Source organism: Aptenodytes patagonicus, chromosome 6, assembly GCF_965638725.1.
Source record: "Aptenodytes patagonicus chromosome 6, bAptPat1.pri.cur, whole genome shotgun sequence".
Lineage (NCBI taxonomy): Eukaryota > Metazoa > Chordata > Aves > Sphenisciformes > Spheniscidae > Aptenodytes > Aptenodytes patagonicus.
In genome coordinates this window covers 45,412,170-45,425,735 of record NC_134954.1, presented here as the reverse complement: position 1 = coordinate 45,425,735, position 13,566 = coordinate 45,412,170, and the positions used below count along the sequence as shown (strand labels likewise).

The following is a 13,566-nucleotide window of genomic DNA, read 5'->3' as shown; positions in this document are numbered from 1 at the left end:
ATCCTATTGCATGGTTGCAATGATTAAAAAATGCAAACTGTGCATAAATAGAAAAGTGAGTTTTGTTGTTAACTATATCTTTCAGTAAAAACCTTAGCAAGTTATTACAGGTAGGTGTAATGAGTGACTTTTGCTGTAAGATCTGCTTTTGTTGGAAGGGTTATGTGACTTGGCCTAGCTCCTCTGGGGCAGGACAAAACGGCCGTGCAGACCCCTACTTTCAGTCGTTAGACTGCCTATAACTAGTAGAGTCTATAAAAACACCTATTTTTTCCTCTTTGGGGCAGGCCATTAGGTGCCTTTCTGCAACCGGGCCTTTGGAGGCCGCCTGCGCTCGCAGACGCCAGGCCTGGCCGTGGGGCCTGGGGAAAGCCACGGTCCCTGCCGCGGCCTAGCTGCCTTTCCCCGCCCCTGCCCGGGGACAGGCCGGTGCAGGTGAGCCCGGGGAAACGGCGCCTCCGGGTTCATGGCGCGGGGGGCACCGGGGGGCCGAAGGCGGTGCCTCCCGCGGGTCCCGGTGCGGGCTGGGAGGAGCCGGCGGGCCGCGCCGGGCGGGAAGTGAGCTCAGGCGCACAGGAAATCCCGCCCGCGCCGCGGCCTGTGTTTGCGCTGCGGGCAGAGAAAGGAGCAGAGCGCCTGCAGCGGCCCAGCCGAGCCTGCCGCACGCAACGGGGCCGAGCCATGTCTGACCAGGTACGGGCGCCGCCGGGCCCGACCGACCGACCGCCGACCCCGGGGGGAGCTGCCGCCGGACGCGGGGGGACGGCGCGGCGGCGGCAGGCCCCGCAGCCTCAGGGGCGCGGTAGGAGCTGCCTGCACCGCCCTTCCCCCCTCCCCCCCCCCCCCCCCGCTGCCGCGGGGCAGCCCCGGCACGGCTCCGCGCTCTGTGAGGGGCGGCCCGGGGCGAGCTGGGCCGCGGCCGCCCGGAAGGCGCTGGGGGGATGCTCCCCTCGGGGAGTGTGTGTGTGTGGGTGCCGATCTCCGACCTCGGCCAAACTCTGCCCCCCCCCCCTCCCCCTCCCGTATTTTAATCCCCCTTTTCCCTTCGCTCGGGGTATTTCGCGAGGAACACGGGGGTGGGTTCCGGGCGGGGGATACTCGAGGGCCGGGGCCGGCGTCTGGCCGGAGCGGGGGCGGCTCCGCGGAGCCCCGGCCAGGATCGCCTCCGGGGCAGCCCTGGCCCTGGAAACCCGGGAGTGCAGCAAGGGGTGAGCCGTGTTGCACAACAGTTGTTTCCTTTCATTTTCCATTTCCCAGTTGTGTGGTAGGATGCTCTTCCCCCGGAGCAGGCTTTGTGCGAGTTAGGCTAGACCTGCCAGGTCCTCTGTTTGCCCTAGGAATGCAAAAGGAGGGTGGAAAAACCCCAGACTTTCTTAACTGAGCGTTGCTTGCCTGTATTAAACACCTCATCCTTCACCAAGACTCTGTCCTGCCTTCACCCCTTGTACATCGTTATGTTCCTGTCAATTCTGACTTTTCAACTGGGGACTTAAATAGTTACTTGTACCGCAAGTTCCTGGCTTCTTGGTGTGGCATGTATACAGTCTTTTCCTTACAACTATTGCTTTAGGCTATGTGACCTGCTGGTGGAAAGTTAAAACAGCATTCCAGTTTTAATTTGTGTTCTGTTTTGCTTTATTTTTTATTATTGCCTTCATATGGCAGTGTTTTCTAACTTTGTCATGACAATTTGACTTTGGAAAAATCAATGTCGGTATCTACAAATGTTTCTTGCAATGCTGTGAAGTCAAGAATAGTACTGGTGCCAGCCAGGAAATTAAAAGTATCCAGAGACAAGGCTAAGCTTAGTATATACTGTGTCTGCTTTGAGGAATAGCCTTCATACATTATGATCCGTGAATAGAAACCATCGCTGTATGTGCTGGTGGTCTTCCTCCCCGCCCCCGACTTTAAAGCACAATGCAACTCTGCTAGTGAGGATGGTGCTGCTGCCTATCTCTGCCCGTGAGAGTGCAGCTAGGAGCACAGCTATTGCTGGCACCCATTAAGACACGTTTCCAGTGTGGTAAAATATGTGAACGTGGCTGCATATAAAAAAACCAGGTAAATTCTGAACTAGATTTTGTAGACTGATCTTCACGTGACCTGCTCTGTAGCTCTCTGCATTTGTGAACTAAGGCATGTTTTAACACATAGCAGCTTTCATTAGGTAATTCCTTCTCCAGGCGAGTTCTGCTAAAACACATGCATGTTTGTTCTTTGGGACTGCTTGAAGTATGTAAAATTCATTGTATGTGATAACCTTTTTTGGATACATATCTTAAAGGTCTTTGAAAAAGGACCCTGATTTTTTTGGGTTTTTTAATAGATAAGCTAGACATTGTTATATGCTGTGTCATTCGCTTCTGGGGGGACTGTGCAACAAGAGCTAAACAGATGCTTAAGTAACAGTATAACGTACAGTAATGCAGCACTGTAAATCTCATTCCTCTGTTTATCAATCCTACAGGAATAATTGGATTACCCAAAACTGTGGATTGCTTAGTGTCTTTCTTTTTGGCCCTGGAATTAAGTTAAGAGAACATAATTTGTTACCAGTTATGATAATTTTGGCTTGTCTTTTTAGTATAAAGAAGCATACTTGATTTAGTTACTTTATTTCCAATAGGAAATTAACTTTTATGGTAAGTAAAAATACTTGCAAGAAGGGCAGACTTCAAAAAACACATGGCTGCTTGGTGGGACCTAAGCAGAAACAAAAATAATTGTTTTTCCCCTCCCTTCAAGGATCTCAGGCTGTTTTTGCTTTAATTGAATCTGGATGCTGACATTTTTATCTGTTCATGTACTACTAATAAAGAATGCTATAGTTTGTATGCATGTTTTCACTCCTATAACAAATACAAGAGTTCATTTGCTGTGTTAAGAAGTGTGTTGTAGTCCTATTCCTCTAGTAATTTTGTTTTTATTATTTTTTTTAAAGATTATCTAAAGTGTGCTGAGTATAGGGGGTTTTTTTAGGCTCGGACATGGAAGTTTGAGCGCTTCAGAAAATTGGAGGAGGAAACTTGCAATATACTGCCTTACAATGTTTGTTTTGTGGTTTCATTAGTTGCAATAGCAATACCAGCATGTTTCATCCAAGAAACTTTGGGTGCTTTTTACGGTCATGAATTTAGTGTTGATATATAAATGTGAGACAGTACTAGGAGCCTCATTTTGTGCTATTTAGGAAAACTGTGGAATGAAGCATTTAAAACTTTAGGCATCTAATGAAAAGTTAGAACTTGGAGTGTTGTGGTATTCCTGTTCTGTTTGTATGGTAGTCTTTTTTCATGTACTGTTTCATGAGATACCCTAAAGTCCAGTTCTTTTCACAGAGCAAGTAAAACTCTGGAGGCTTGCTTGTGGATTGCTGATCCAGGATTTTGTTAGTGAATGCTTATAGTTTAGTAACTTTGCAATCTCCTTGCTTTCTTTGTTCTTAAGTGTTTTTGTGTCAGCTTTACCATTTGGCATTGAATGGCAGTATAGTTCACTGACAAAATGCAGGGAGCTGTTTCAGACTTGCTGGGTCTTGTTATGTTCTGATTTCAAATATTTTGCTCTTTTTTTAAGCTTCAATTGTTGGCATTGTCAACACTGATTTGATCTTACTTCTCTTTTCCTGAAATTACAGCTCTGTTTGCTCTTACTTTGTGGGTGAGAGGTTGCTGGCTTTAAACTAGCATCTTTATGGTATGATGTTTCAAGACTCCAATTCCCTCTGCTTTTTCTACTGTTTGCTGCTTCCCCTATTTGTTTTTAGTATTAGAGCCCTCTTTCTCTGAGGGTAGGAATCAAACGTCTTATGAATCATTGCCTTCCACTCATATGGGCCAGAGGCACTGTCATAGTAGCAATGATGATTTATCGTACCTTGTACAAGATGATTTGTTTTGGAAATCTCAGTAGGTAGGTCTGTTACAATGCACATAACTGTATAAACTACTACAAATGCCTCTACTGCTGGGATAATATGCTGCTGTGCAGTTTGGTTCTTATGCAAAGTAAACTTAAGACAGTGACTGACCTGAAAAGTCCTGTAAAGGGACAGGATGTTCTTACAAATTTTTTCAGTGATAGCAAAACAGATAGTTTTGAAGTTACAGACTTCAGATCTGTAGAGATCTGAATCTCTTTCTGATTCCTAGAGGTTAGTCATCCTGCATACGGACAATAAAAATGCTGTTTGTGCAAGTTATCAGAACAAGTCGCAGGATCTTGTTTTTCTTTCTCTCTTTAGTCAAGAGTGGAAACCGTATTTTTATTCCTGCAAATAGTCCCATGAGGTCAGAGTTCAGATATGTTAGAAAGGGAAAACTTTGGTGGGGAGCGTAGCTGTGACTGTGTTACCAGTGAAGATTCCTTTCCACTTCAAAAGTGACTTGCTTGGAGACCTGAGGGTAAGTGTCTAGTTTCTTGAAAGCTTGGGGTCAGTTTTTGGGTTTGAGCTTGAAGGGTGATGAATCAGTCCCAGCAGTCCAGGTTGTGCCCGGGTGGGTATTTTAAAAAAAAAAAAAAAAGGTATTCAAACCAGGTGGAGTCTCTGGCTCGTATGTCTTTGTCATCGCAGAAACTGAATGGATCTGGCTTGAGGCAGTGAGTCAAACTGGTACAAAGAGGACTTCCTCTCTCTTTCTTTCCTCCAGACTGAGACTGGTTCAGATAGGGAGGGTGTTTGCAGACTTCCCCCCTGCCCTTCCCTGAACTTTTAACATTCAAAGAAGTTATGCATGTTTAACCTCTTTAAGGGGGAAAAAAAAAAGCTTGAAAAGGCTTGTCTGCCATTTTAATCTGGAGATAGAGACCTATCTGGATGGACTTAATACAGAAGGTTAGTATGTGTTTTTGGTGCTTGAACCTAAAGTTCAAGTCCAACCATATGAAGGATATTTCTGTATACACAGCAAAACGTCCCTTTAGTGCTGGGAAAACATATGTGGTAGGCACCTTTTATGTATTTTGCTTATTTTGTCTACTGTGTTAAGCAATAAAATATAGAAGGAAGATTTGAAACATGATCAGCAGGGTATCCTTGTTTCTGACTACTTGGGAAGATTTCTTTGTCGAGCACCATCTGGACCTGAGGCAGTGTCTGTGTAAAATCCCTTTGTGCTGCTGTGGAACATAACTGAAGACCTGATCTAGAATATGTAGTATCAGGCAAGGGATGGGGTTAATAGTACCTGATCTCTCACTTGCCTTGTCTATCAGCAGCTAACGTGAAAACTTTGATGTCCTTAATTCATGTCTTGTAGAAATAATACTTAAACCCTTTTGATGAGCTTTAGTGCTCAAGGTGTTAAATCAAACTTGTCTGTACAATTAATTCTTATCCTGGAAAGATATCAAAACACTATAGTTCATAGAACTGCAACTTTTAAGAACGTTTAAGAATTGTGGTCTTAAAACAAACATGCTAGAAGGAAGTTGTTACTTGGTGTTGTTTTGTTGTCGTAGAAAAGAAGGTGGCTGACCATCCTTCGGAAAGCAGTGACTACTGTTGATGCAATAGACTGAAAAATGTTTGCAAGGTTCACTCTCTTTACACTGATAGGGTGTTACAAGTGCGTTCTGTTTACTCTCCTCATGATGTTCTTTTTTCCGTCAAATATCTGAGCCTCAGTACACTTCCTGTATTTCTTTTTTGCAGTCTGTTGACTAGGAGTTAGTGGTATAAAATCATACTTCTCATTTTTGCATCTGTCATCTATTTCCAAATGATCCTTCTCTCATCTCTTAGGTTCTTCAGTGTTTCTCTTCTGTCATTAATTAAACTTTTCATAGGCAGACAGACAGCCTTTCATAATACTATGTTGCTATTATTTTCACACACAGAAAGGAAGAAATAAGGTGCCTTGGATAGTCTGATTTCATGTAATAAGGAGGGTGACAGCTGTCGTACTGTCCAGTGAAAATAACGAAGTGTTGAACTGATCAGATTTTTTTTTGATGCTTTTCTTACAGGAAGCAAAACCTTCAGCTGAGGACTTAGGAGATAAGAAAGAAGGGGAATACATTAAACTTAAAGTCATTGGGCAGGTGAGTTTTTACCTAATTACTTGTTGACATTTGGTGGAGGTGTGAGTTTTTGTATTGTAGAAATGAACAAATGAAAGTTGATACTTTCAGTTCTTCAATGTGGATCCTCCCCTGCCATAAACTACTTACCAATTGCCAGTAATGTGTGTTAGTATACTCTCTGGTGTGGTTTTTTTTTTAAAAGCTTGAGTAATTTATCCTTATGACTCAGGATTTGGTCAGTGTGATCCCCATCTTATAACTAGGGGAGCTGATGCATTGGGGGATTAATTTATCCAAGGATATGAATGAAATATGTGGCAAAATTGGTAAATTCAGGTCTTCAGAGTTCTGTAGTACACTAAGCGTGAGGTCAACTTTCTTGGACAGGGATAGGAAGAGGATTCTGTTGGCTGGCATGTTGGTAGATGTGAATGGTGCATTATAAGTCTGAATTCAAGTTGTGCTGGAATGTGAATGTTGAGATCCTTCTTGAACAGAAGTCATTCTGTACAAAGAACCCCTAGCCCATATGACTTTAACTTAGTGTTGTTTGTTGGAGCATTAGTGCAATTGCTGTGCTGTTGACTGGAGATGGATGACTTAAAGTAGGACCAACACAAACTAGCTTACCTCTTGCTGGTTTGATAGGTAATGATGAGAACATATTCAAAAGCTGAATGTGACCCACGTGCTTTTTGCACAGAACCTTTTGCAGTCTGTTTTATCTGTAGCCATTTTGACAGTTGTAGTTACTCGTATCTTATGGCTGGTAGGATGGACTGTAGAATAATGAGACCTAAGATTTCTCCTTAGGTTAGTGTTGTGTTGCCAAGTCTGCCTGTATCCTAACTTCTAGGTAATTACTCTAATTGAACGAGATTTCGTATATATTTTGAAGTGCAAGCTTTAACTTGTGTCTTTTGGAATCTTAGAGCAGAAGTCCCTTGCATATGTATGTTTGTATTTCATAAGTACATCAGCTGGGTAAAGATGGAAGCACAGACGGAACCATGTATGGTTTTTAGTACTTTTAAATCCAAAACCTCTGTAGTGAGCCTAAGGCTATACTATGCCATCTGTTTTAAAATAGAGCTTCCTGTGGAAGTGCATGATGAATTTAACGACCGATAAATCACCGTGGAGGTTCATGTTATGATGTACCAAGGTATACACAGTGATAGTTAGACTGCATTCCATGTTAGTTTTACATAAGTTTTTCTTAATGAAAATCTTAAAATTAGCATGGATAAAGTAAGCAGTTACTACAAAGAGTAACTTTTTTCTTTTCTGTTCTTAGGACAGCAGTGAAATTCATTTCAAGGTGAAAATGACAACACACCTCAAGAAACTCAAAGAATCATACTGTCAAAGACAGGTTTGTGAAACAATGACACTCCCTCTTTAAAAAGAAAATAAAAAAGCCAAACACTTTAGCTTTACTTTTCTCACTGTTCTTTCAAATAAAGACATTTGTTGAGACGGTCAAGCTTCTATCTAGTTACTAGCGGGACAGGTGTCTTGACAGTACAAATACAATGGATCTCCTCATTTCTTTTGACAAGTAAAGGTTTTTCTATTTAAGACAGTTGTGAGTTTTGTAGTAAGTTAAAATTACTGTTTGAAAATATATAGTGGCTGCTCAGAAGACATAGAAGTTACCTTTTAAAATGCCCGGGCATGCATTTATAGTTACTGTAAAATCTCCTGTCTCCAAGTGAAATTCCCTTAAAGCTGTAGAATACTGCAGCTTAGGATGAGAGCAGCCTTAGGCATTGTTACAGTCATTAATATGGTAATTGATTAACACTAATTATTATGCCGAGTTAAAGAAATCTGCAACATTAATTGTGGATGTAGGTAAACAGTAACTACTGTTACAGAACAAAAATATATCTTCACTTCCAGATTCTGTGGCAGGTATTGTGGATTCACTGCTGCTATTTCCAGAAGCCCTGGCCTAGTTTATCCCCAGCTTTGGGGATAGATGCCTTGTGTGGCCTTTTCTTGAGTAACTGTGTTGGAGTTCACTTCAGGAGATATAATCATAAGAAATAATACTTTGGGTTTTTTCTTAATACCTTAAGACAAGTTGAACTTATCGGTTGAAGTGTTCTTTTGTAGAATGTGTTCTTTTTTGCTATCCTTCTGGAGTAGGAGGAAAGAAAAGATCATACACCAGATATGTTTGTAGCCAAATCCAACTGATTAAAATTGTGATTCATTTGAAAAACTTGAAATTTTAAAATAAGATCTTGGAAATAATTCATGCAACAGTCTTATTGACTGATGAAAATGCATGTGTGTGGAATTCTTTTTTTAAGAAAGAAATAATTGTTTGAATGAACACAGCTGTATCTGTCTCCTGGGCTGAATTCTGGAGAGTCTGTGACTTCCTTCATCAGCAGTCAATACGGTTTTTGGTGTCAAGTAGCCTTTCTCTGGTAAAGGGACTGTGAACATTTCTTCCAAGTTGGCCAGAGGGATTGTTGGAGCAGTGTCAAGAGCTGTTCTTTCCTGTGAATTTTTCTGCCTAGTTATTTGCAAGCAATATTTCTGAGATCTAATTGATGCACAAAACAGGTCATATTTCACTTGTGTTTGTTTTGCTCATAACTTGAAAGAGAAGAAAAAGATGAGGTGTTTGCCTCATCTATTGAGGTGAAGTATGATATTCTGCCGTAACACAGGCACACTGTGCAATAGATAAACTGCAACTCAACTTTATTTACCATTGGGATGCTCCTTTCTCCCTGTTTGAATGGTGTTCCTTCTCCCCCTCAGCTCTGCTCTTTCTTGTCCAGAGTGTAGAGCTTTTGCAGAACTGGCAACGGTGAAGATTGCTATTCCTTCCTATGGTGACAGTTCATGAAGTAAACATCATGTTCCCCCTATTGTCTTAGGATCTTTAATAAGGCTGATATGCAGTTCAGAAAAAGACAGGACTTTCATGTGTAATGTTGTCTTGGAAGGGAGAGTGTAGTCAGTACTTTATAAATAAAAAAAGACAAGGGAAAAAAAAAGCTAAGGAAACTTCCAAGTTGTTGAGCTAGAACTCCAGTGAGACTTTAGAATAAACACACATTTCAGCACTATCATGCTCCTTGAGTCACTTCTTTGTAGTCTACATGGTTGCAACAGAATAGCTGAGCTCCCTGTGTAACAGGAACTAACACTTTCTTTTTTGACTTTCACGTGTTGTTTTTATTAAAAATGTTTTTCTTGTAAACCTGTACAAGTTTCAGTAAGTTTTTTTTTCTTGTACATCTGTTTCTTTTTTTAGGGTGTTCCAATGAATTCACTCAGGTTCCTCTTCGAGGGTCAGAGAATTACTGATAATCATACCCCCAAGGAGGTGAGTTTCCTTCTAGAAAGTGTTACATAGTTCACTGGAGAAACTAAATACCAAATTGGTTAGTTTCTCTGTTCTGCTGGACTGTTAACCAGAATCAAGGTGTTTCTTTAAATATAGCCAACTTTTTGGACTATATGTAGTCAAATATAGTCTGACTATATTTGTCTAACTAGAATCTTTAATAAGGCTGATATGCAGTTCAGAAAGAGTCTGATTGGACCTTCATGTGTAATGTTGTCCTAGAAGGGAAGGTGTAGTCACCGCTTACCAGAGAGAAAAAACCTAAGGAAACTTCCCAGTTGTTGAGCTAGAACTTCAGTGTGACTTTGGAATAAATACGTATTTAGTTCACATGTATTAGATGAAAGTGTAAATAAACAGAAAACAGGTTACTTCTGTCCAGTGACTTCCACCAATTGTTATGACAAAGCAGGAAGAAACACTATTATAATAATGACCTTCTGAAAAATCAGACAATCTTGTGTACCGTGAAATTGAACAAGTTACCCTCTTTGAGAGAACAGTTGTAAACAGGCTTTCAGTTGCAAGCTGTCGGTCTTAGCTGTATTGTGAACTAGTAGTGTGCTATATATAATTCACATGGCTGTACAGCTGGTGCATTGACTGTGATGTTGATTACGTTCCTGTGCATCTGTTGCCCAAGAAGGGATTTAGAGAAAGGTAAAGCTAGCAACTTCCAGGCTGATGTGTACTGTTCCACAAGCGGATTTAGACTTCACTGGTAAGGCTTTTGCTTTGACATAAGACTGAAGGAAAAGGACTAAAAATCATGCATGTTGGCTAGTGAGACGGTGACTGAAATTTTTTTCACCCCTTTGATGAATTATGACAGGATAGAGGAACAAACCATTGTATAACTTGTCTAGGACCTGCTCTGAATTCAGTACACCAGATTTATAACAATTATGTGCTGTTTTTCTCTGTTCTCACAGCTGGGGATGGAGGAGGAAGATGTGATTGAAGTTTATCAGGAACAGACGGGGGGTCACTCAACAGTTTAGATCCTTCTGTTTGTTTTCTTCCCCCTTAATCCTTTTTTATTTTTAAATAATAGTTCTTTTGTAATGTGGTGTTCAACACTGAATTGAAACTGGCACCCCATCTCTGGGAGTTTATTTTCAAGCGTCTGGTATTTTGAATTCTCGTGCTCATTATACACTATCGTTTCTGTTTTCATTGTGCTGAACTTTTGTGATCCAGCTGCAGCCTTGCTTCCCTCTTCCCTTCTGCCCCGCCCCCGGCCCCCCCCCTTTAGAAATACACATACACACATGCATTTGTATGTTCACTAGGTTCGTGCATTTCAGGCACGAAGGCTGTAAGATCTGCCAGGTGGGCGAGTGTTCTTAATGACTTCCATATCTGCCCTGAAGTTTTGATGTGTGACTGTTTCACTCCTGGACTATAACTTTCAGTGCGAGATGAAGTTTTTCAGAGAACTAAACTGTGGAGAAATTGTGTATCCGTAACTCAGAGCTATTTTGCTTAAATTGTGCTGATGGCCCAACGAAGAAGATTACCAAGTTGGAAATGGAAAAGCTAGAACTGTTGTCATCTGTACCTTGCTCCAGAGATGGCTTTGCTGAAGACATAAAATTGAAAACCCTAATGATTCTTAAATCTTGCCAGAAGAGCCCAGAAGCATTTTAACTTCATATAGCAGTTAGTACATGCAGGTATTCATGCAAGAATGTTCACAGCAGACAACTGGTGTTACTTTGACACTCTTGTTTGTACCTTTTGGCCTGGGACGTGGGTTTTGAATGGACATTGTCTGTACCAGCTTCATTTAAAATAAACAAGAAAAACAATTTTATAAACAACTTGCATTTTCTTTTCAAATGTTTGGAAATGAACAAAACCATAAAAAGTTATAATTAGGGCATGCTTTTCCAGTAACTATACGTTGAAGCCAGAAAAAAAACGTGCTCTGTAAATATACCTCATTTAAAAAAAAAAAAAATTACTTTTTTCTACTTGCCCTAGAAAAATACTTGATCTGCTTGCTTTGCAGGTGACTATTTGAGACTACTAGCTGTTTCTTTTCTTGTTAGAGAATATTCACATACAGTTACATACAGCTTCACTTCATGCACAAAAGGTAAACTGAAAATGCAACTTGGAAGGAAATAAGATGGTTTTTAATGTCTACATTTCATATGATCGTGGTACTGTTAAATCTCTCTATAATGGATGACATGGAAGTGTCATGATAGTTCATCAGGCATCATGATGAGGGTCCACTTCATGTTCTAGCTAGTTGCAGGTTCTAACTGGTCAGTTTGAGAACATGTTACTGGATATAAAAGCTCAGATGGGAGGTTATGGGCAGGGTAGTGTGGAGAGAAGGTTTCTGCACTGTCCCTGCTTCAGCCTTTCTGCAGATAAATAGGACTTGTTTCTGATTTGCTTTGGTAAATCAAGTTCACTATGAATGCCAGCTTCATTTAAAGACACATTTTAGTGCTGGCATACTTGGAAGAAATTGCAGATTTTGAATGATTAGTTTTTATGGCACTTGCTGTAAAGCTAGAAATGCGTTTTCTTTCATGCTTGTGGTTTGTGTCCTGTTTCTGATTTAGTAATACTTTTGTATGCGTAGTTGTGCTAAGCAATTTTCTAAAGATTAAAAATTTTGTTTACAAAATGTCAGAATATGGGGTTTTCTTGAAGTATTCTATGTAATTCAATTCTTAGAGGGAAGAGGGATTGCTACTGTGATGTAGAACAACATGGCTTCTTTGCACTTATCTCCAATTGCTTTTTTAGAATACTAAATATATCTGCTTCAGAATACCAGAAATAAAACAGCCTTGTGATTATTACCAGATCATCTTCTAATTTAAATTTGTATAATGCTCGTTAGTAGACAAATTCCCATTATCTGTCTTCTGCAAATTAGCAACTGAGGCGCAGGGGACAGTAGTTTACTCAAGTCACTCTGGAAGCTGAAAGTGGAGCTGAGAACAGAATCCAGATCCCCTGGGTTTTGATGCTATTACTCTAGTTGCTGCACCAACTTTCTTTGCTTCCTACTGTTCACTCTCCTCTTCCAAACCTGTTTTATATGCTCATTTATATCAGTTTTCTAGTTGAAGCACTGCCTTTAGTTCTCTTGAGACTATGGAGGAGGGTTTCCTGCAGAATGCAGCTTCAGTAGGATGAAGCTCAAGGCGAAGATTTCTTTCAATTGTGTAATCTTGTCCTAATATACATCTCTCTATAGAGTGGATATGGTACCAGTGACAGATTTGACCTCTTTCTCAGACTTGCTGTGAAGCCTCAGAGAGCTAGTGCCTCAACGGAGCTGCTGGTCTAAAGCAATGTCTGTACTGTTACAACTTGATGGAACAGTAATAACAGGAAAACCGTACTCTACCTCAAAGATTAGTATTGAGACCGTAATGTAAAATGGGAAGATACACATGCTACACAGATGCACTAGTACCCTTTTTAAGGATATTTGTTCTTGGAAGTTGTACATTGAAATAAAACCTGAATTTTGAACTCAAGGAGCACACAGACGTGAATTTTCTTCATTTCTCTGGAAGAACTAATACTTTTCAAAGAATTTATTTCTGAAAAGATGGTCTGGAGTGGAATTTCTAAACCACTCATAGCTTTGAAGCACATGACTGGAAGTCAGATTGGCCTTCATATGTTGGAGAAAAATGGAGAAAAGAATCTTTTTTTTCCTCCTGCAATTTTTCTTTGTCTTTGTTTACATGCTTACCTGTATTAGAAGAACTGAGTTCAGCTATTGATGGCTGGTTTTAAGTGTTTAACAAAAAGTGATGGTGGGAGAATGAAACCATCTTCACTGAGTCAGTTATGCAGTGGAAGGTGGAAGCTAATCCTTGCTTTATTTCTAATTGTGAAATTAATATGTTTAATATTCACTATGGTGGCATATAAAAGCTGTATTGATAAGCACTTTACAAAATTACAAGTCTCAACAGATTTTCTTAAAGCTGGTGTGTTTAAAGGATTTTTGTATTCTCTTAAGTATAAATATATCTACATGATCATCAATTCAACAAAATGAGATTTTTTTTTGAAGTTAGATGTGTAAATGTTGGTGGGATTTGGACTTCAGTTAGGATGTCAGATAATGCTAAAACTTGAAGTCTGCCACAAATTTTGACTAACCGTGTATTGTTTTTGAA

At 40.5% G+C, this 13,566-nt stretch overlaps 1 protein-coding gene across 3 annotated transcripts in view; it reads left to right on the top strand.

Annotated features, from left to right (window-relative positions):
* Positions 1–462: 462 nt before the first annotated feature.
* Positions 463–13,566, top strand: part of SUMO1 (small ubiquitin like modifier 1) — a 47,115-nt gene continuing 34,011 nt past the window's right edge. Inside the window, exons 1-5 of one of the 3 annotated variants that reach the window (XM_076342378.1) lie at positions 477–693; positions 5,971–6,045; positions 7,325–7,402; positions 9,308–9,379; positions 10,333–11,211. In XM_076342378.1, the coding sequence (XP_076198493.1) occupies positions 682–693; positions 5,971–6,045; positions 7,325–7,402; positions 9,308–9,379; positions 10,333–10,401 (306 nt within the window). In that variant the 5' untranslated portion in view covers positions 477–681 and the 3' untranslated portion in view covers positions 10,402–11,211. Of the gene's footprint in view, positions 694–5,970; positions 6,046–7,324; positions 7,403–9,307; positions 9,380–10,332; positions 11,212–13,566 lie in introns of those variants that run through there. The other 2 variants (XM_076342380.1, XR_012995659.1) reach the window with 2 other exon arrangements.